This window comes from Lactuca serriola, chromosome 7 (assembly GCF_051521515.1).
Source record: "Lactuca serriola cultivar US96UC23 chromosome 7, Lser_US96UC23_V15, whole genome shotgun sequence".
NCBI lineage: Eukaryota > Viridiplantae > Streptophyta > Magnoliopsida > Asterales > Asteraceae > Lactuca > Lactuca serriola.
Window position 1 is genome coordinate 65160542 of NC_136414.1, and position 22931 is coordinate 65183472.

The 22931-nt window shown below is 42.3% G+C and overlaps 1 protein-coding gene across 1 annotated transcript; it reads right to left on the reverse strand.

The window, feature by feature from the left end:
* Window positions 1-19430: 19430 nt before the first annotated feature.
* On the reverse strand, window positions 19431-21037 carry LOC145061644 (polygalacturonase-like). The gene is made up of 3 exons (XM_079009179.1): window positions 20596-21037; window positions 20118-20407; window positions 19431-20007 (listed from the first exon to the last, which is right to left on the reverse strand). The coding sequence occupies exons 1-3, from the start codon at window positions 21022-21024 to the stop codon at window positions 19548-19550; spliced, it is 1179 nt and encodes a 392-aa protein (XP_078865305.1). The 5' UTR covers window positions 21025-21037; the 3' UTR covers window positions 19431-19547.
* Window positions 21038-22931: the final 1894 nt, after the last annotated feature.

Sequence of the window (22931 nt, forward strand, 5' to 3'; positions counted from 1 at the left end):
AAACTAAAATTATCAACATGCTAAAATCAATAAAGTTCCATATTTCGGTATATTCAAGATGAAACTCAACTATATGAAATGCTCTAGACATTTAAGAAAAGTCAAATCAAGATCCTAAATAATACTTGGTAAGCGATCAAAGTTCCTCTTCTTCACCTAGTGACTAATAGGTTTCTAAAGAAGAGTGGTAACATTGAAAATAAAATTTAAATTTAAATGGCTGATATAATAAAATTATATGAATAATGAATTTTCATACTGATGACACTTTGTTGCTACATGGTGACATCTATTAGCCTAAATAAATTTATTGGGCTATTTTGTTTTGGGCCCTGTGTTTAGTTCTTTAGTTGGGTTTAACCTAATTAGATTTACTACTTATTATGACTTTCACTTTCTTTGTTTGTAATTATACTTTTCTTTCATAATAATGAAACCCTAGCCGTATTTTGTCTTTATTGTTTATGAGTTTACTTGGTATCATAACTCTATTTGATCATTCCTTTATGATTGTAACGAATGACTTGTACATGAGGTTGTGACATTTTGTGGATCGAAGATTTTGGCGATTTTGGGTATAATTTTATGATCTGTTTGGTTTGATTTGTTGAATTTTGTCGTCTTGTGGAGGATTTTGATTTGTTTGTTGTTTTCCGTATTTAGCACCGAGATTTCATATTTCTCACCCTAAAGGACCCTTTTCGTTTGAACATCTCGACGCAACTTAGGTCATCACACCGTGATTTATTATCAGAAGATAATATTTTTTTAAAAAAGAACCCTTTTTGTTTAATAATATCGACATGAAATAGCTTATTGAGCCGTAATTTCTTATTAAAACATAATGTTCATCGTTTCTGTTCTCTTATTGTTATTGGAAACATGGGTCCAAAAGATGATTCTCTTTAGCTCATTGGTACCCAACTTGATGAAAACAGTTATGTCTATTGGAGTTATGTGATGATTTTTTTGTATGAGAAGAATATAAGGGGAGTTCTACCAGGTAGAAAGGGAAAACCAACATATGAGAATTCTACAAATTACACAACCTTATTGGACTCATCGAAGACTGATAACCCCAATACCATCACTTGGATTAACAATTTTGTAATTGAGTCTATTGTCACACATTTGTAAAAGTATGACATGAAAAAGGAAATTTGGTATCACTTGAGTAGATTGTACATAGTCTAATTTAGTAATCTAGTATTAGTTATAATTTTATTTTCGAGCCCTCCAACAGAATAATATGAGTATCTGATTTGTTGGATCAATTAGTCCTAAAGTTGCTTTTGATGAGTGTGCCTTCTGGAAATATAAAAACCATTGGAAATCTTAATGCCCTTTCTTGTCGAGCAAGGGAAATCAGCAACAACCATAAACCATACCATCTGGAAAGTTTTAGTCTCCACAAAAAAACCGGTCATATGAACAATTCTCGCCATGCCCATATTTTCCATTATTTTATCCACCACAGTAGACTACTGCTGCTGCACCTTTAGTATCGGCTGAAACAATAGTTTCACCACAATCAACTTTAGATCCTCAGGTTTTTGAACAGTTCAAACAATTCCTTGCCTTAAATCCTATTGTCATGTCAACATCTATGTCTCACTCAGTTTTGTCTTAATCCAATACTTCATTTTTCTTTGATATCTTCTAGTTCTTCTATTTCTGTAATGTTTGCTAGTGACACACCTATGTCGATGTCTATTATATTCCTACACTTGCTTTGAATCTTGATTCGGTCAGTCAGTTATGTAAGTCTAGTTTTTGTGTCTTTTTTCTAATTTACTCTATTGTATAACAGGACGAACAATATTAGAGGGTGAATGGGGTCGGTCATATACTTGGGCAACTTTATGTTTTAGAGCAGCTACACGTGTCTGATGTCATTGCCTCCAGTGTCATTTTTTTTGTATTTTCCTTTAAAGAATCCGTTTTCTGTTTTTTTATCTTTTGCATTCTAATTTAGGATATGTGTCATCGTCACATTTATAATTTTTAGCTTCTATTATTGTGTTAGGCTTTTTGAAGAATCATGATATTTCTGATTGTTGTGGTTGAAAACTGGCAAATTTTTTTGCTCTACCATTTAATAAAATGGACACACTCGTTATATATGGGTTTATCTTATGAAGTGCAAGTGTGAATTTTTCACCATACATAGCGATTTTAGAATCTTAGTCAAGACTCAACACTATTTTGTTATAAAATGCTTCCATTGTAATTTGGGATGGAACATACCATTAATGGTTTTACTCATTTGCTTGCATCCGATGGCACTGTGAACCAATCAACATATACAACTACTCATCAGCAAAATGGTATTGCAGAAACAAAACATTGCCACCTTGTTGAAATGGCACAATCCTTGCTTCTATCTTCTTAGGTCTCTAGTATTTTTTTATGGAGAAGTCGTTCTTACCACTACATATGTCATTAATCGCATTCCCACTACACATAATTCTGGGATGTCTCCCCATGAACAGTTGTATGGAAAACTTTCTGATTATTCTCCATTTCGAGTATTTGGGTGTACATGTTCTGTTTTACGACCTCATGTAGAGTGGGCCTAGTTGTCTCCAAAATCAGCTCTATGTGTTTTCTTTAGGTACGGTATTGGTCAAAAGGATATCGCTGTTACGATCTGACGAGTCAAAAATTGTACGTTTCTCGGCATGTCACTTTTGGAGAACTTCCATTTCTATAGCATTCATGTTTAATCACACGACGTTTCTTATGATGTTTCTTGGCATCACGGCCTCGATCTTGGAGGAGTCAATCGAGATACCCTTCTAGTTAGCGATGTGCCCTAGAAAATGCACCTCGTGTAACCAGAACTCACATTTAGAGAATTTTGCATAAAGCCTCCCCCTCTTCAGGGTCTCCAACACCTCTCGCAAATGTTGATTGTGTTGCTCCTTAGTCTTGGAGTATACCTGAATATCATCAATGAATATAATCACAGACCGATCTAGCATCGGCCTGCAGACTTGGTTCATGAAATCCATGAACATTGCTGGTGCATTGGTGAGTCAGAATGGCATCACCACGAACTTTTAATGACCATAACGAGTTCTGAAGGTTGTCTTTTGTACATCATTATCCTTGACCCTCATCTGATGGTAACCTGATTTCAAATCAATCTTGGACAACCAAAATGCACCCTGAAGCTGATCAAGCAAATCGTCAATCGTCGGAAGTGGGTAACGGTTCTTCACTATTAGCTTATTCAACTCCTAGCAATCAATGCACATTCTTTATGAACCATCTTTCTTCTTCACAAAGAGAATCAGTGCTCCCCATGGAGAATTACCCGGACCTGCCTCTCGGGAGGCACTACTGGTAAATCCTTGGGGAATACATAACGAAAATGCCGCATAATAGGCACCCTGATCAACTCTGATGCGCCCTCAACCTACGTGTCTGCAACATAATCTAGGAACCCAAAACAACCATGTTGCAGATATCTCCTGGCCCTTGCAGCTAATGTAACAACGAAAAATTTCAAAATAATTTTTCCATTTTCAAAACATTCATTCATTCATAAAATAATGTCAAACACATTGTATCAAATGTTATTGTCACAAAACATCTCCCCAGAATCTCTACAAAAAACTCCAGTGCGTGTGTGTACGAATGATGCCGAAACCTTCCTGCACTCATCACTAGTACCTGAAACACATAGCACAACAACTGTAAGCATAAATGCTTAGTGAGTTCCCCAAAATACCACATACAGCACATACGCCACTCGAGGCTATAATACGACCCTCCGGTCAATGTGTCTCAGCGGGACCCTCTAGTCCCGTAGCTCGTTGGACCCTCTGGTCTGGTCATAGCTCGTTGGACCCTCCGGTCTGGTCTATATCATCATACAACCTACAAATATCACATAGCACATAATCTCATACATAACACATAAGACCCTCTGGTCCTCGCATAGTACCACTCCAGGTAACGTATAGTGAGAAGAATTACCTCGATCTCTCGGTAAATATATGACTCGGAAGAAGTGTGATCTAGCCTCCGCCTAATCACATAAAGTAATACTCTCATAAATACAACTGTACTCAACCCTAAAAGTCAACAAGGTCAATGGTCAAACTTTGACCTGACTCGTCGAGTGCACTAGGGCGACTCGACGAGTCTACACGTGTCCACTGACTCTCTTAGACCCTCTCTTGGCACGTCGAGTACTTCCCTTGACTCGACGAGTTCCACCATGAATCGCGGGGCCACCCCGACTCAACTCGCCGAGTCTCAAGAACAGCTCGGCGAGTTCCAACTTGTACTCAGACCCCTGACTCTCCCTGACTCACCGAGTCACTCCCCCAACTCGACAAGTCCACTCACTGAGTGATTAACGGGCAACCTTCATACTACTCGCCGAGTTTGTTCTTCGGACTCGACGAGTTCATGCCATGCACAAACTCAATACAACTCCTGAGGTCAGATCTGTTCCATAAAATCATAGATCTGGCCTCCCCAAGCATGATAATCACATAAAGTTCGGACCTTGACACACATATAACATCTAAATGGTCCAAAATTGTGATTTAGCCCCAAAAATGACATTCCAAGCTCATGACTCCAAAAATGACTCATAAAGCTCCAAGGGTTAAGGTCTCTTGACCTCTTTGGGTCCAAATCCAGAACACGAACTCGAGAAGGGACCAAATACTCCACTTAATCAACCTCTAAAAGGGTTAGAAAACCCTAACATTAAGAATCAACACCAAAAACTAAAGAAGGTCCGAGAATAATACCTCAATACAATCTCAATGAGCTCAAAAACCACCACAATCGCACCTCCTTCAGCCTCCTCTTACCTTGAACACTTCCTTCTTGCAAAAACACCCACAAAAAGTTGAAGATTGGCCTGTCCTTCCTCACAAACGCTCTAGATCTCTTTAGGGTTTCTCTCTGGGGGTTGGTGGCCGCAAATGACGGCCATAAGTAGCTTTAAATAGGTCTCAAACCCTGGAAATTAGGGTTTCATTAAATAGCATGGACTCACCGAGTCCACTCATGAACTCGCCGAGTCCAGCAGTGAACTCGCATACAAATCCGCGACCATACTCGGCGAGTCTAGATGCCAACTCGCCGAGTCTCCCCTCAACACCCAAAAATAAAAGAACAAAAAATCATACCTGGGAATCCGGGTGTTACAATTCTCCCCTACTAGAATTAGACTTTCCCTCAAAGTCTCACTCTGCAAACAACTCCGGATGCTGTTCCCGCATCTCACGCTCCAGTTCCCAAGTCAACTCTGACCCTTTCCGATGCTGCCACTGGACCTGCACCAGAGGCACTTCCTTGTTCCTCAAAACCTTGATCTTCCAATCCCTGATCGCCACCGGTCTCTCAGCATAATTCAGGCTCGCATCCACCTGAATATCTTCTAATGACACCACTACCGACTCGTCGGCTAGACACTTTTGCAACTGCGACGCATAGAAAGTGTCATGAATCTGACCCAACTCTGCTGGAAACTCCAAACGATAGGCTACCCTGCCTACCCTAGCGATCATCCTGAAAGGAACAATATATCGGGGCCCCAACTTGCCCATTTTCCTGAATCGGATCACTCCTTTCCAAGGAGAGACCTTCAGGAGCACGAAGTCGTCGACCTGAAACTCGAGCTCGGACCGGCGTCTGTCCGCATAACTCTTCTGACGACTCTGAGTGGTCAACAACCTCTGCCTGACCTGCTGGATCTGCTCTGTCGTCTGAAGCACAATCTCGGTGTTGCCCATCACACGCTGCCATACTTCTCCCCAGCAAATAGGGGTTCGACACCTCCTCCCATACAACAGCTCAAAGGGAGGCATGCCACTGCTCGAATGATGACTGTTGTTATAAGAAAACTCCGCCAAGGGAAAATATGTGTCCCAACTCCCGCCGAAATCCAACACACATGACCGGAGAATGTCCTCGAGCGTCTGAATCGTCCGCTCACTCTGCTCATCAATTTGTGGGTGGTATGCGGTACTAAAATGCAGTTTCATACCCAATTCCTCATGAAACTTCTTCCAGAATCTGGAAGTGAAACGTACATCTCGATCTGAGACGATCGAGATCGGCACTCCATGCCGTGATACCACCTCTCTCATGTATATCTCTGCGAAATTCTCGGCGGAAGAGCTCTCACTGATGGCCAGGAAGTGAGCACTCTTCGTCAATCTGTCCACAATCACCCAAATTGCATCGACACCCCTCGCGGTCCTTGGCAATTTGGTGATGAAATCCATGGTAATTTGTTCCCATTTCCATTCGGGAATCTCTAATGGATGCAGCTTACCATGTGGACGCTGGTGCTCGGCCTTCACCCTGCGACAGGTCAAGCACCTCTCTACAAACCATGCGACATCCCTCTTCATACAGGGCCACCAATAATCCTTTTTCAGGTCCAAATACATCTTAGTGGCCCCGGGATGGATCGGGAATTTCGATTGATGAGCCTCTTCCATCAAAATGGTACGTGTGCCGCCCACGGACGGTACCCAAATCCGACCCTGAAATGTCATAAGCCCCCAACTATCGGTAACTAATTCAGATACTAACCCGACAACTCACTCTCTCTTCTGGCTTTCTGGCTTCACAGCCTCAGCCTGGGCCCCACGAATAGCATCCAACACCAGGGTCATCACTGTCATTCTCAAAATGACATCTCGAAATGGGGCGCCCTCCGCCCTACGGCTCAATGCATCGGCTACAACATTAGCCTTGCCTGGGTGGTACAGGATCTCACAATAATAATCCTTGACCACGTCCAACCACCTCCTCTGGCGCATATTCAGGTTGGGCTGGTCCAGCAAATACTTCAAGCTCTTGTGGTCTGTGTATATCGTACACCGAATCCCATATAGATAATGTCGCCAAATTTTGAGAGCGAACACTACCGCTCCCAACTCCAAATCATGAGTGGGATATCTCGACTCATGAGGCTTAAGCTGCCTCGATGCATATGCAATCACATGCCCCCCCCTGCATAAGCACCGCTCCTAATCCGGATATCGATGCATCACAATATACCACAGAATCTTCCGTCCCTTTCGGAAGGGCTAACACTGGGGCTTCGCATAATCTCTGGCGAAGTGTCTCGAACAAGGTATGCTGCTCCGGACCCCAAGAAAACACAACACCCTTCCGGGTCAACTTGGTGAGTGGCACAACGATCTTGGAGAAATTTTTAATAAATCTTTGATAATAGCCGGCCAAACCTAGAAAACTCCTGATCTCGGTGGGTGATCTCGGCACCTCCCACCTCAAGACCACCTCGATCTTGGCCAGATCGACCAATATCTCATTCTGGTTAACGAGGTGCCCCAGAAACTGAACCTTTCGTAGCCATAACTCACACTTGGAGAACTTGGCATAAAGCCTCTCCGATCTCAGAACTCCGAGGATCTCCCTTAAATGCTCCTCATGCTGCTCTCGGGATCTCGAATACACCAATATGTCGTCAATGAACATGATCACTGAGCGATCCAACATCGGTCTGCACACCTTGTTCATGAGATCCATGAACACCGTCGGTGCATTGGTGAGTCCGAAAGGCATTACCACGAACTCGTAATGCCCATAACGAGTCCGGAATGCTGTTTTCTGGACGTCCTCCTCCCGCACCCTCACCTGATGATAACCAGACCTCAAATCGATCTTGGAGAACCAAGATGCTCCCTGCAACTAGTCGAACAAATCATCGATCCTCAGCAAAGGGTAACGGTTCTTGACCGTTAGCTTATTCAACTCACGATAATCAATGCACATCCGGTGCGAACCATCCTTCTTCTTGACAAAAAGAATAGGCGCCCCCCATGGCGAACTGCTCGGCCTGATAAATCCCTTCCCCAGCAGCTCCTGGAGCTGCGAGGATAACTCCTGCATCTCCGGAGGCGCAAGGCGATAAGGCGCCTTGGCGATAGGTGCAGCTCCCGGAACCAATTCAATACCGAACTCTACCTGCCTCTCCGGAGCCACACCCGACAACTCCTCTGGAAACACATCCGGGAACCCACGCACTATCGGAACCTCATCAACCGACTTCGGTCTCTCTGAATCAACCCTTGCATCCATCATATATGCCACAAATCCCCTACAGCCCTGCTGTAGACTCTGTCTCACTCTGGCGGCCGAACAAAATGCTGACCCCGTACGTGTACCCTCGTCGTACACCTTAAGAACTCCCCTACTAGGGTCTCGAATCGTCACCAATTGACGCTCGCAGTCTATCACAGCTCCATATCGGCTCATCCAATCCATACCCACAATAACACACACGTTCCCCCATCGCGACCGGAACCAAATCTATCGGGGACTCCACACCGAACATCTCAAGGACACATCCTCAAATCACATCCGAAGCATACACTGCTCGCTCATCGGCTATGGAAACTCGCAGAGGCCGATCCAACGCCTCTCGACGGACACTAATATGCTGACTAAATGCTACGGAAACAAACGACCGAATCACACCCGAGTCAAATAATACCAACGCAGGCACAGAACTCACAAGAAATGTATCTATGCATAACATCATATAAGCATAAAAACTCAACTCGAATAAAAGATGAAAAGAGAATACATACCAGCCACAACATCGGGCGCCGCGCGGACCTCCTCCGCAGTCAACTAAAATGCTCTCCCACGAGCCTTTGGGGCCTCGGCCTTCACCGGCCGAACCTCGGTAGCCCTAGCAGCAGGCGCAGATCCCTGCGCTGATCCCTGAAGAAGCTGCGGGCACTCGGCCTTCCGATGGCCAGTCTGGTTGCAATGACAGCAAACCGAAAATCCCTTGGGGCAATCCCTCGCGATATGCCCCTCCTTCCCACACTTTTAGCACACCCAGCCCTGCACGACCCCTCGTGACTCTTACCGCACTTCCCAAAAGTGCGGCCCTTCGCGCCCCTAGATCTCGAATCAGTGGGTCTAGCCCGCTTGGCTGCCGGTTGAGACTGAGCCAGCCGCCGATCCATCCTCTGAGACTCGGCCTCCTCCCTGGCCTGAGTCTCCAACTCGATCTCCCTCTTTCGGGCATTTGCCTGGAGCTCAGCAAATGTCCGGTAAGTCGAGTTCGCCACGAACTCTCGAATATCTCTCCTCAGCACACTCAGATAACGACTCATATGAGCCTGCTCAAACGACACCTGCTCAGGGCAAAACATCGCCCTTTCATGAAACTTCCTGGTGATGACTGCCACAGAATTAGTACCCTGCTTGAGGGTCAAGAACTCCTGAATCAACCGTTCCCTCTCCACCGGGGGAACATACTCCTCTCTGAACATAGCGGTGAACCTCTCCCAGGTCACCTCGGAAATCTCAGCCAAGGTGAAGTTCGCCATCACGAACTTCCACCAATCCTTCGCTCTCAGGCGGAGCTGGTTCAAGGCGAACAGAACCCTCAAGTGCTTTGGACAAGAACACGTATAGAAACATCCCTCGATGTCAGAGATCCACCTCATAGCGGAAATCGGGTCCTGCGTCCCGTCGAAATCTGGTGGCTTCGTGTTGCTGAACTCCCAGAACAACAATGAGTCACCTCCCTAAGGTCTGGCAGCAGCAACAGCAACAGTAGCTGCAGCTGCAGCAGCCTCAGTCAATGCTGCGTACCGCTCATCAAAAGTCTCGATCAACGTGGTCTTGATGTCCCCAAACATCTCGGGTATCTCAGCCCGGATGGCAACAGCAACCTCCTCATGAATCAATCGACGGATCTCCTCGTCGCTGACACCACTGCTCTCAGGTGTGTGTCGGGTCCCAACCATGATGCTTCTAAAACACAACAAAAAATTATCAGAGACTCGATCGAGCATACACATACTTGATGAAGCACCCTACTTGTACTCCGTTGTCCAAAAGATTCTTACTTGGAATGCCGTGTCTCCAATAGTACAGGCCCAATACTACTAACCACACCGCATCAGTATTCACTCCAAGTCCTCCTCCTTGGATCTTGGATTACAAGTACTCTACTCTCATGAGCTCCTAACTGCTATCTACTTGCTCTTAAAGCATCTCAACAGCAGAAATCTCCTAGGCTAAGGCATCACAAATCAGGCCACTCTAGTCCTAATATGTATACCTAGCCTACTCTAGCATGCATAACATAACATATCTCATAACACATAATGTATGGGTACTTTTGGGGATTCACCGTTCGGGCGCTGGCTGATCGTACACACGGATCTGCTCTGTTTGTCTCAAAAGTCTTCTTACTCTTTTCAAAAGTTTTACTTCATTATCAAAAATTTTCCTCAAATCCTCAGTTTGAGTTCAGATACGCCCGAAGATGCATCCGAATCCCTCAAACCAAGGCTCTGATACCAACTTGTAACAACAAAAATTTTCAAAATAATTTTTCCATTTTTAAAACATTCATTCATTCATAAAATAATGTCAAAACATTGTATCAAATGTTATTGTCACAAAACATCTCCCCAGAATCTCTACAAAAAACTCCAATGCGTGTGTGTATGAATCATGCCGGCGCCTTCCCGCGCTCATCACTAGTACCTGAAACACATAACACAACAACTGTAAGCATAAATGCTTAGTGATTTCCCCAAAATACCACATACAGCACATACATCACTCGAGGCTATAATACGACCCTCCGGTCGATGTGTCTCAGCGAGACCCTCCAGTCCCATAGCTCGTTGGACCCTCTGGTTCGGTCATAGCTCGTTGGACCCTCCAGTCCGGTCTATATCATGATACAACATACAAATATCACATAGCACATAATCTCATACATAACACATACGACCCTCTGGTCCTCGCATAGTACCACTCCAGGTAACGTATAGTCACCTCGATGTCTCGGTAAATATCTGACTTGGAAGAAGTGTGATCTAGCCTCCGCCTAATCACATAAAGTAATACTCTCATAAATACATTTGTACTCAACCCTAAAAGTTAACAAGGTCAACGGTCAAACTTTGACCTGACTCGTCGAGTGCACTAGGGCGACTCGGCGAGTCTACACATGTCCACTGACTCTCTTAGACCCTCTCTTGTCACGTCGAGTACTTCCCTTGACTCGACGAGTTCCACCATGAATCGCGGGGCCACCCCGACTCAACTCGCCGAGTCTCAAGAACAACTCGACGAGTTTTAACTTTAACTCAGACCCCTGACTCTCCCTGACTCACCGAGTCACTCCCCCAACTCGATAAGTCCACTCACTGAGTGATTAACGGGCAACCTTCATACTACTCGCCGAGTTTGTTCTTCGGACTCGGCGAGTTCATGCCATGCACAAACTCAATACAACTCCTGAGGTCAGATCTGTTCCATAAAATCATAGATCTGGCCTCCCTAAGCATGATAATCACGTAAAGTTCGGAACTTGACACACATATAACATCTAAATAGTCCAAAATGGTGATTTAGCCCCAAAAATGACATTCCAAGCTCATGACTCCCAAATGACTCATAAAGCTCCAAGGGTTAAGGTCTCTGGACCTCTTTGGGTCCAGATCCAGAACACAAACTCGAGAAGGGACCAAATACTCCACTTAATCAACCTCTAAAAGGGTTAGAAAACCCTAACACTAAGAATCAACACCAAAAACTGAAGAAGGTCCGAGAATAATACCTCAATACAATCTTTATGAGGTCAAAAACCACCACAATCGCACCTCCTTCAGCCTCCTCTTGCCTTGAACACTTCCTTCTTGCAAAAACACCCACAAAAAGTTGAAGATTAGCCTCTCCTTCCTCACAAATGCTCTAGATCTCTTTAGGGTTTCTCTCTAGGGGTTGGTGGCCGCAAATGACGGCCATAAGACCCTTTAAATAGGTCTCAAACACTGGAAATTAGGGTTTCATTAAACAGCATGGACTCGCCGAGTCCACTCATGAACTCGCCGAGTCCAGCTGTGAACTCGCATACAAATCCGCGACCATACTCGGCGAGTCTAGAAGCCAACTCGCCGAGTCTCCCCTCAACACCCAAAAATAAAAGAAGAAAACATCATACCTGGGTATCCGGGTGTTATAGCTAAACAGAGAGCTGGACCATGCGAACCTCTATCTCCAGGAATAATCAGTTCTCGCCCACTTGGGGTTCGAACTCTCGCTAGCCGCCGCTCGTTATCAATCGTGGCCTCATTAGGGCCCAATTAATCCATCTCGATGATAGCCTTCGATCCTCTCAATGGAACCAACACCAAATCAATAGAGAATCTCTCACTAAACAGGTTCAGGACACATCCCTGGTGAATCCTTGAAGCGCTCACAGTACGTTCATCCATAATCTCAACCTCTAGAGGGGACTTTAAAGTCCCTAGAGCATCGCAAAACTTCTTGTTGAGTGCAAGTGATACGAAGGATCGGGTAGCCCCAAATCAAACAAAACATGAGTAGTCATAACATTGACCAAAAATGTAACGACCCAATTTTCACGTCCAAAAATTTCATTTTTAAATCAATACTTTGGAAAGCATTTGTGAATAAACATTGTTTGATCATATCATTTCATAAACATATTTCGTGTCTGAAAACCAAAACATAAAAATGACCATAGTGTCAGAGTGCAAAATCCCAGGATAAGTCATGGTGTGGAAAACAATGTGTGTATGATGTGCGGTTACCACGCCAGCTCCTTCCCCTTCGATGAAGAGGTACCTGAAAACAAAACTGTAAACTGTAAGCACGAAGCTTAGTGAGTTCCCCCATCGTACCACATATCATAAATCCACATAACATACAAATACTGTCATGCATATCTGGGTGCCCGAACTACCCCTTCGGTCCTTTCGACCGGATACTGCCTAGCATAACTGGGTGCTGGCCTCCCCTTCGGTCCTTTCGACCAGATACCGCCTAGCATATCTGGGTACTGGCCTCCCCTTCGGTCCTTTCGACCGGATACTGCCTAGCATTTCTGGGTGTTGGCCTCCCCTTCGGTCCTTTCGACCGGATACTGCCTAGCATTTCTGGGTGTTGGCCTCCCCTTTGGTCCTTTCGACCGGATACTGGGGACTATTTCACCCCTCTACTACTACCACATAACATGTATCACATAATCACATTCGATCTAACATAACTGGGCATGACTACCCGTTCGGTCCTGTCAACCGATGATCTTCGGGACTATCTCCCCTACCGCTACTAGCATATATAACATATCGTACTGGCTCGTATCATAACAGATAATAGCAAACCCAGATGATATCACAAAGACCATCATCTAACATACGTCTTCTACTGGTGGGCCGACATTGTGGCCTTAGACCCACCACTACTGGAAGGCAACTCACCTCGAAGTAGTTGCTGATCTATGTAGGAATCCTCTGACTGCTGCCGCTGCTGCTCCGGAAATCCTCCGACTATAATTCCCACAAAACACTTAGTCATACACTGCTAACTGTACTTAGGGTAAAATGACCATTTTACCCCTGACCAAGTCTAAGTCAAAGTCAACTTCTAGTTAACCTGACTCGCCGAGTTGGTTCGCCAACTCGCCGAGTCCCTCTCCTTCCATTGAACCTATACCCGTCTCTACTCGTCGAGTTAGGCGATGAATCGACGAGTTTTCCTTCTACTTGAAAATCGACTGAATCTTCATCAGACTCGCCGATTTGTATGAACAACTCGTCGAGTTCATTTCCAACTGATACACAAGTCCTGTCCTTGACTCGCCAGTTGTATGAACAACTCGTCGAGTTCATCTTCATCCATAAGAAGATTGCCTTGGACTCGCCGAGTCTGCTCATGCACTCTCCGAGTCCCATGAATTTCCAGGACAATGGCTTAGTCCGGAATTTTGGGTCACACCCCAGGACTCCCTAAAACCTTTCCACACTCAACTGGGTCCTTTTGACCCTCAACTGATATGGGGCAGAAACCTTGGACTCACCGAGTCCAAGAATGGACTCGTCGAGTCGGTCACATCCCCTCAGTAAAACTTTGATTTTCGAGGTACAACCCTTGATCAAAAGATGGATTTATGCTTCTACAATCGATCTAGCATGTAAAGTTACAACCTTTACGTGCTTGCATGGGACTTTGAGCTCAAAAGGTCCTAAAACAAGCTCTTACAATGCATGGGGCCTCCTTTGAGTGCAAAAGTCACTCCTTTCTGACTTGTAACCCCTTTAAGGACCTAGATCTGAAACATCAACCCCAAACCATGCTTGCAATTATGTTTGGTCACCAAAATGGCTTAGAAAAGCCCTAAAACTCCACAAAATGGGATCTATCAAAAGAACAAACAAGGTATAGACTTTATACCTTCTGTAGACTGCAAATGATGCTCAAAATCGGATCCCTCTAGCCTCCTCTTGATCCTTCAAGCTTTTCCTTCCTTCCTTGGATCACAAAACACCAAAATCACTCCAAATGCCTTAGATTGCTTCAATAACGGCTAGGGTTTGCTATGGGGGTCTTCTGGGAGCTAATAGGATGAAGGAGGCCGAGTTAAGGTGTTTCAATAGGGTGCAAACCCTTGGGTTAGGGTTTTTGGCTAGACAGGGCCTACTCACCTAGTACGGGACCCGAATCGTTGAGTCCACAACTTAAACCCCGTGTCTCATCCCGCTTCTACTCGGCGAGTTGGTCCTTCGACTTGTCGAGTCCAAGGCCAAAATGCAAAAATATTAAGAAAAGAATACGTACCAAGAACCAGGTGCTACAAAAAAAGGTCCCTATACAAAATCAAGCATAATTATGAGCATGAAATAAAGAAAGCGATAAAAGATAAAGTTAAGACACATACCCGTAACCACATCTAGTGTTGCACCAGCCTCATCAGCGGTCAGCTGAAATGACCTACTCTTCACAACAGGAGCCTTTGCCTTGACCCGACGGCCATCAGTATTCCTCAATGTGGCTGGCCTAGGCGCCACCACAACTCCCACTAACAATCTCGGGCAATCGACCTTTTTATGGTCGGTCTGATTGCAATGGAAGCAAATCAGAGCACTACTGGGGCAGTCCCTACTCATGTTGTCTGACTGGCCAAAACTATAACAACCTGAACCCACCCCTCAACATTCCCCACTATGCGGTTTACCGCACTTGCCGCAGCGGCCCTAGACCTGCCGGCCTTTGGTGCGAGCATCAGAAGTCTTGGGCCGCTTCGCATGGCCTACAACTGTCTATACCTCCTATGACTTCCGTTTCGACTGAAGCTCCAACTCAATCTCCCGCTCACGTGCCTTCTCGATCATATCATTCAGGGTCCTTCACCCTGAAAAGCTTACAAACTCTCTGATATCCTCCCTCAACAAGTCTTGGTATCCCGTCTTCCTCATCTCCTCGTATGCAATGTACTGCGGAACCAGCAAAGCCCTCTCCCTGAATTTGGCGGTAATCTCGGCTACATTCTCTATAGTGAGAAGGTCCTGGAACTCCCTTGCCAACTGCTGCATCTCGATAACTGGCTCAAACTCACTCTGAAATCCCTGAACAAAGTCCTACCAGGTCATCACTTCCGCTGTCGCCATCCCTACAGCTCAGTTAACCTCCTCCCACCACTATCGCGGTCTGTCTCTCAGCAGGCAGGATGCAAATCTCACCTTTGCCCCCTCTGGGAAAAAGCTCGGTCGCTGAGCATTCTCCATGTCATAAATATAGTGATGGCTAGTGATGGGTTCCTTAGCCCCATAGAACTTAGGATCTCCACATGCCTTGAACTCACGAAATAAGGGAGCTCGATCTCCAATCTGACCTACAACAATCTTGGTTCGAAAAGACCTGAGCCTCAAAAGACCTGAGCCTCTCATCCATCAACTCCATAATCCCCTCCTTGATGCTACCGTACAACACAAGGTTAGAATCCAAGATACCGCGAGTAACCTCAGCCGAAATGAACTCGCACAACCTCTCATCAATTGGTTCAGCACCTGAACTAGAGCCTGAACCAGAACCCAAACTTGAACTTCCTTGAGTAATCATCACCATTCTCAAACTGAATCAAAACCTATAAATAATCAGTTTATGACTCAATGGCAATTTCCCATCACAAAGGCATCCATAGAGTTGTTAGGTCTGCTCTTTTCTTAGGTACATGTCATGTGCTTCCAGTAGTACGGGCCCAATACTACCTTCCACACCTACCAGTACCTTCCTCAAGGTCAATCCCGATTCCTATAAGTCATCACACTATAACCATAAACCAATACTATGCTATATAACATACATACCCTAGAATCTCCTAGGAAATCTCAACTCTCACCACTCGCAATACAAAGAACCTCAATCAACACTGTTGGTTGTGTTATGCATGCAAGTTGTACATAAAATAGAATTACATAGACTTTCAAATAAAGATCCTACCCTAAGTCCACAACCAAACAAGGAACAAGAAATGAGGCTAAATCGATCATTTTAGGGCTATACTAACCTAATCGTATATGACTTTAAAAGCATATACTTAGCAAATTAAATAACTGATCCGATATCAATTCCAAGTAATACATAGCATCAAGTTCTACTAGGCTGTAAGGCATCACACAAATCATGCAATTCTATCATATGATTCGTGAAGGTATCCTTAGCCCTAATTTAGCATGCAATTTTCATATCAAGCATACTAATCATAACACATAAGTATGGGTAATTTGGGAACCACTTACTTGAGCTCGGTTGATCGCACGCATCACACTTGCTACTTTTTGATAAAATGTTTTTTTTAGGAGTTTAATTTTTATTTTCTAAAGAAAATTATCATTTCCTCAGTTTGAGTTCTGACACGTCTGAAAGTGTGCCCAATCCCTTAAACCAAGGCTCTGATACCAACGTGTAACGTCTTGAAAATAGTAATAAAAATTTTCATTTAAAAGTCAATCAAGTCATTCATTAATTGTTCAAAACCCATATCAGGTCATAGTATTCAAACATCATAGTACAAATTATTTCAAATGCGGAAACCAAGTGGAGGATGTTGTGCCATCACGTCGGGCCCTTCCCTTTCTAATAAGAAGTAGCTGAAACCATAAACGCAAATTGTAAGCATAAAGCTTTGTGAGTTCCCAAAAATACCACATACACAAACATAAAAGTGCCATGGGCTACCCCATGGTCTTTCCTTGCAATGATGAGGGCCAAATCCCGGACTTACATACGAGTGTCATGGGCTACCCCATGGTCTTTCCTTGCAATGTCGAAGGCCAAATACTGGTCTTACATAGAAGTGACAGGGGCCAGGTCCTGGTCTTTCATGCAATTGCCAGGGGCCAGATCATGGTCTCTTAAGCAATTATCACAAAGACAACTAGCATACCACATAGAAAGTAATGGGTCGGGCATTGGTGCCTTCGACCCCTAGATATAGTGAGAAAACTCACCTTACTGACGAATAAACAAATTGAATAGCACGCCGCTCTGATATCAACTCTACCAATCAACTTAATCAATTCAATAACACAAACTCAGCTTATAGGCCAAAATACCTAAAATAGCCCTAGGTGTAATCCTAGAAAATCCGGTCAATGTCAACCGAGTCAACCGGTTTGACTCAGTCAGTACGTGGGGCGTACTGCTTGTATACGTGGGGAGTACTTCGCAGTTGACCGAGGATCGGGGAGTTGACCCCGTACACACAACGTACCCCTCGATACCACCAGCTTACATGGCTGCTCACCACCCCGCTTATTAAGTGCTTCATTCCTTAAGCATTCACGTCCAAATTTCAGATCTAGGCAACAAAAGATGTTCTTAACCATAAAGTTTCCAACTTTATGGTTTAGCATGGCTATTAAGACCTTAAGTCCAAAAACCCTAGTCTCTTAACCCATTCTGACAATCTAGCACTTGCATGAAGAGAAACTGATGACCAAAAACCCAACATTATGATTTAAAACCCTCAAAACCTTTGAAAGGACAACACAAATGCCTCGGAGTACCTTCTACTCACAAAGATCAAGTTTGGGACAAAAATGGGAACAACTTTGAGCTAAAACTAGATCCATAAGATTTCTACACCAAGGTTGAAGCCTTTTATCTCCACAAGGTGCACAAGGGGGACAAGATGTTGTATCCAAAGCCTTGAGTGAAACACCACTACCTCAATGCTCTTCCTTCTACTCTAAAATCTCCAAATGGCACCAAAAATGGCTCTACAAGCTTCATAATGCACTAACACTCTTTAGGGTTTTAAAATGAGGAATGAGGTTGAAGATAAGAAGGTGCATGTGGCCATAAATGTGTCTAAATAGGGTCAAAAACCTAAAATTTAGGGTTTGCACCCTGGCTACGTACCATACTAATGCGAACCCGGGTACACCCTATGTATGAATGTTTACACCCCGCGTACTCCAGCCGACTCCGAAATTACGAAATTTCCACTGGGGACTAAACTTGCAAATAAAGCACAACTCAAGGATTTAGACGAACACCTGAATAATTAGATGTTACAACATGATTATTATTAGTGATGATCATGACAACATAGCTGTATAGAGTCTTTGAAGCTTGATTTAGCTTATCAATTTGATATGAAAAACTTGGCTTACTGCGTTATTTCTTGGGGATTGAAGTTGCTCAATCTCCAAAGGGTTATCTTTTATCTCAGATTTGCTTGAACGTGTTTGGCTCTCGGATAACCATACAATTGACACACTCTAGAGATTAATGTCAAGTATTCTCATATTGATGGTGTTCTTATTAGATCTGACTTTTATCGTACTATTGTGGGAAGTTTGTTTTATCTTCCTGTCACTAGATCAGATATTGCTCATGTAGTTCATGCGGTTAACTAATTTGTTACTGCTCCTTCTATTGTTCATTGGAGGAGCTATTCTTTGTATTTTGAGATATCTTTGTGGCACTCGGTTCTGTAACCTTGTCTTTCCTTCCACATCCCCTCTTGAGATGCGTGCTTGTAATGATGTTGATTGGGATAATGTTGTTTATGCTCGTAAGTCCACTATTGGTATTGTATTTTCCTTGGAGTTTCGTTGGTTCCGTGGAAGAGTAAGAAACAAAATGTTGTCTCCCGGTCATCTGCACAATCCAAGTCTCGAGCTATGGATGTTGCTACTTAATTGTTTGGTTGCGATGACTTCTTACAGATATGGGTGTTCACATTTTCAGCCTAACCCTTTGCATTGTGACAAGGAGAGTGCGATAATAATTATCAAGATTTCGGTGTTCCATGAACGGACAAAACATATTGAGATTGATTGTCATTTCACTCGTCATCACCTTCAAAAGGGGGCTATTTTTCTACCTTATGTTCGATCGAGCTACAGATTGTTGATATGTTTACGAAGACCTTGACTGCTCTTTGGTACCATTTTTTGTCTTAAAAACTGTTAGTGTTTACTGTTGTCGTATTGTGAGTTTGTGGGGCAATGTTAACCTAATAAGTTTATTGAGATATTTTGATTTGGGTCCTATATTTAGCCATTTAGCTAGGTTTAACCTAATTAGTTTTCTTATTTATTCTTTTTTAATAATGAAACCCAGCCTTATTTTATCTCTATTGTTTGCTAGTTTTACAACATCAACCCTATTAATTATAATTATTAATTTTTTTACACGGTCCAGTAAACAGGAATAAATCTTCAATAGGAATGCTAAAATATATGTAACTAGAGACAGCTTGTTGGATGAAGTACGCCGGATGCAGTCCCAGCAGCATAGGCACAAGAGGATATCGCTGGTTGAGTTTGATTCCCACGAATATAGTTAAGATTGACGTCTTGTAGTCTTATTCCACTGCATGGGTTTCCCTGGCTACAATCTAGTTTCACTGCCACTTGGCTGGCTGATGTTCCATGGATATCTTCATACACCACGTCCTTAATCTTCACCCCTGACACCTGATTCGGGCAATTATTACCTTCTGGGCAGTACTTTTGCTCAATGAGAATGGGATTTTGGACATTAACCATGGTCACATGCTGGAAAACAACACCAGTTACGAATCCATGGCTAGGCCTTGCCCATGTCTTTATTCTCACACCATTCTCGGTTCCTCTAAATGTTACTGTTGACACTGTTATGTTCTGGACACCAGGTTCCTCTAATTGCCACCCCAGACTTCCAATGCTGTACATAGCCAAAGAAAAAAACACGTCATGCATGCTTCTACACATACTGACATACATACGTACATGCATACATACATGCGTATATAGTATTTAATCAAAGAGATATACCTGATGCCATGACCAGGGCCACAAGCCACCTTCTCTATCCAGAGGTTCGTATTTCCAGGACCTATAGAAATACAATCATCCCCAGTCGCAATCTTGGAATTCAAGATGGTGACACCTGTAGAAGATATTAAATGGATGCCATCTGTGTTGGGGCTAACACCAGATGCTGAGATACTCACTCCCTGTAGCTTGACATTCGTGCATGCATCTATCAGAATGTGGAACATCTGGCTGTTTACCGATTTCAACCCACTTATCACAATGTTCTGTGAATTGTAGATACCTAGTGACTGCATGTACACCACCAAACTAATCATTCTTTTGTTATAATTTGGATGTACAGTTTTTAGTGTTCCTGAATTTCATATATTATCCAATGGAGTATCATTTCTATAATATGACATGACCATACTTTTGTTGTCTATCAAGAGCTAAGCGTATAACATGTGATCAAGCAGGAAATATAACATGTATGTACCGTAGTTCCTTTGGGGCAGCTTTTCCCGGAGGTTTTGCAAGACCAAAGAGAAGCACCTTTGGCATCGAGGGTACCACCGGAGATGGTGACATGGTTGACTCTATGGAATCTGATCCAGTCACCGGAGTTAGCAATGGCATTGTATTCAGATGGAGCAACCAGGGTACCATAGATGCGTATCGTGATTGCACTGCTCATGCATCTTTCGCCAGCAAAAGTGATGGCAGTTGCAAGCAAGAAGGTGCCTGTGGGGATGTATATGGTGGCTGACTTGGTAGAGTTACATGCAGAAGACCATGCGCTGAGAAAGGCTTTTGTGGAGTCTGTGTTTCCATCCCCTTTTGCTCCGAAGCTTGTCACATTGTATGTAACTTTTGCAGCCGCAGCTGATGACAAAATTGCAATCACGACAAGAAAAAGGCTTTTCATGTTATATGTATATGTTTGATGAAGGAGATATGGACAAAGACAATGATCAGTGTGTGTTTATATACAATTATGTAAGTTTATGTTGGAAACGAAGATAAAATCACGGATGGCATGTGCGTATATTTTTTATTTTTTTGGAACAGCGAAGATTTAAATATAAGAGCATGTGCTTTATGTATATCCTCGGGGTTTGTCGTGCATATACATGGCTTTATATTAGACGATATTATAATTAGGGAGAATAAGTTGAATAGAACGGTATGATGATGAAAGAGAGGAATAACTGATAAAATGATTAACGATCATGAACATTCATGTTGACTAATAATGTGTTTATTTACGTCGAACTGTAGGAGAAAAACACGTGTAATAACAAACAGTTTAATATGATGTGAAAATAGTAAAATATATATATGTGACCCAACCTAATCAGGCTGAAGATGTCCCAAATCATGAAATATATTTTGCTGAAGATGTTTAAATCTCACTTTTGCATGACAATTATTTTTCTACACATAGCAATTTTCCCAAAGTTGCATTGTGTAGATGGCATTCCTGATTTGATGCAACTTTTTATTTCCATGGATTTTCTTGTGTGCACTAATAAAATATTTGGTGAAGGAAATTGTTTGTTGGAAATTTGTCTCGTATTTCCTACAAACTTATGGCAAAAGTAAAATCAAATAAAATTTCTATAAATTTCCTACCGAAATAGATATCATAAAGATTCCGTTGAAAAAATATAAATTTCCTACCGAAGTAGATACCATAAAGATTCTGTTGAAAAAATATCGATAATTTCTTACAAAATACCAATGAAATATTAACTAATATTTCAATTACAGTTCTGTTGGAATTTCATAGGAAATATAATAACAGGAACGTGAATTTTTTTTCCAACTTTTCTTTTTTCTTATCATTCTTTTTGTTATACCTTCCTCCCTTTTTTTAAATATTTTTATTATATATAATTATTAGAACAAATATAATAATTATAATTTGATATTATTATTAATATAAATATAATTATTATTATTAATGTAAATATAATAATTATTATTACTATTATTTTGATTATTATTGTTATTACTTTTTTATTAGAAGTATTATAATTAAGTTATTTAATATATAACTATATGCTATTATTATTATTATTATTATTATTATCATTTTGCATGTATGTATAGTTGTATGTGTATTCAACATCTGAGTATAAGGTTTAAGGTTTGATGTGTATGTATGTGTCTGCAAGCATGCAAGCATAGAGTTTAGGGTTTAACGTGTATGTGTGTGTGTGTGTGTGTATATATATATATATATATATATATATATATATATATATATATGTATGTATGGATGTATGTCGATGTGCATTTGACATATATGTGTCTCTATTGTATGTACATGTATGCGTAAGAATGTGGGTATAGGGTTTACGGTTTACCGTATATATGCGTTTAGGGTTTATGGTTTAACGCATATATAGGTTTGGGTTTATGGTTTAACGTATATATGGATTTATGTTTTAAGGTATGTATGGGTTAAGAGTTCATTGTTTAAGGTTTAGAAATTAGGTGTTTATGTATGTATATATGTTTATGTGTATGAGTATTTATGTATTTATATACATGCATATGTATGTATCTATCAACATGTGAGTATGTAGTTTAAGGTTTGGTATGTATATGTATGTGTGTGCATGTAAGTATAAGGTTTAATAACAATAAAGTTAATAATAATAAGAATAATAATATATGTATATATATGTATGTATATTTAGGAGCATGTGTATTATATATATATATATATATATATATATATATATATATATATATATTGTGTATATAGTTTAGGTGCATTTGTATGTATGTTTATGTGCATTACTATGTGTGTATGTTTATATATCT

Bases quoted from the DNA above. Each gene is read 5' to 3' on its own strand.
- LOC145061644 (XM_079009179.1), bottom strand. From the start codon at position 21,024: ATGAAAAGCCTTTTTCTTGTCGTGATTGCAATTTTGTCATCAGCTGCG. The intron at 20,408-20,595 runs GTACATACATGT...GTGTACATGCAG, and splicing joins GCTGCCCCAAAGGAACTACG to TCACTAGGTATCTACAATTC. The intron at 20,008-20,117 runs GTATATCTCTTT...GGCTATGTACAG, and splicing joins GGCCCTGGTCATGGCATCAG to CATTGGAAGTCTGGGGTGGC.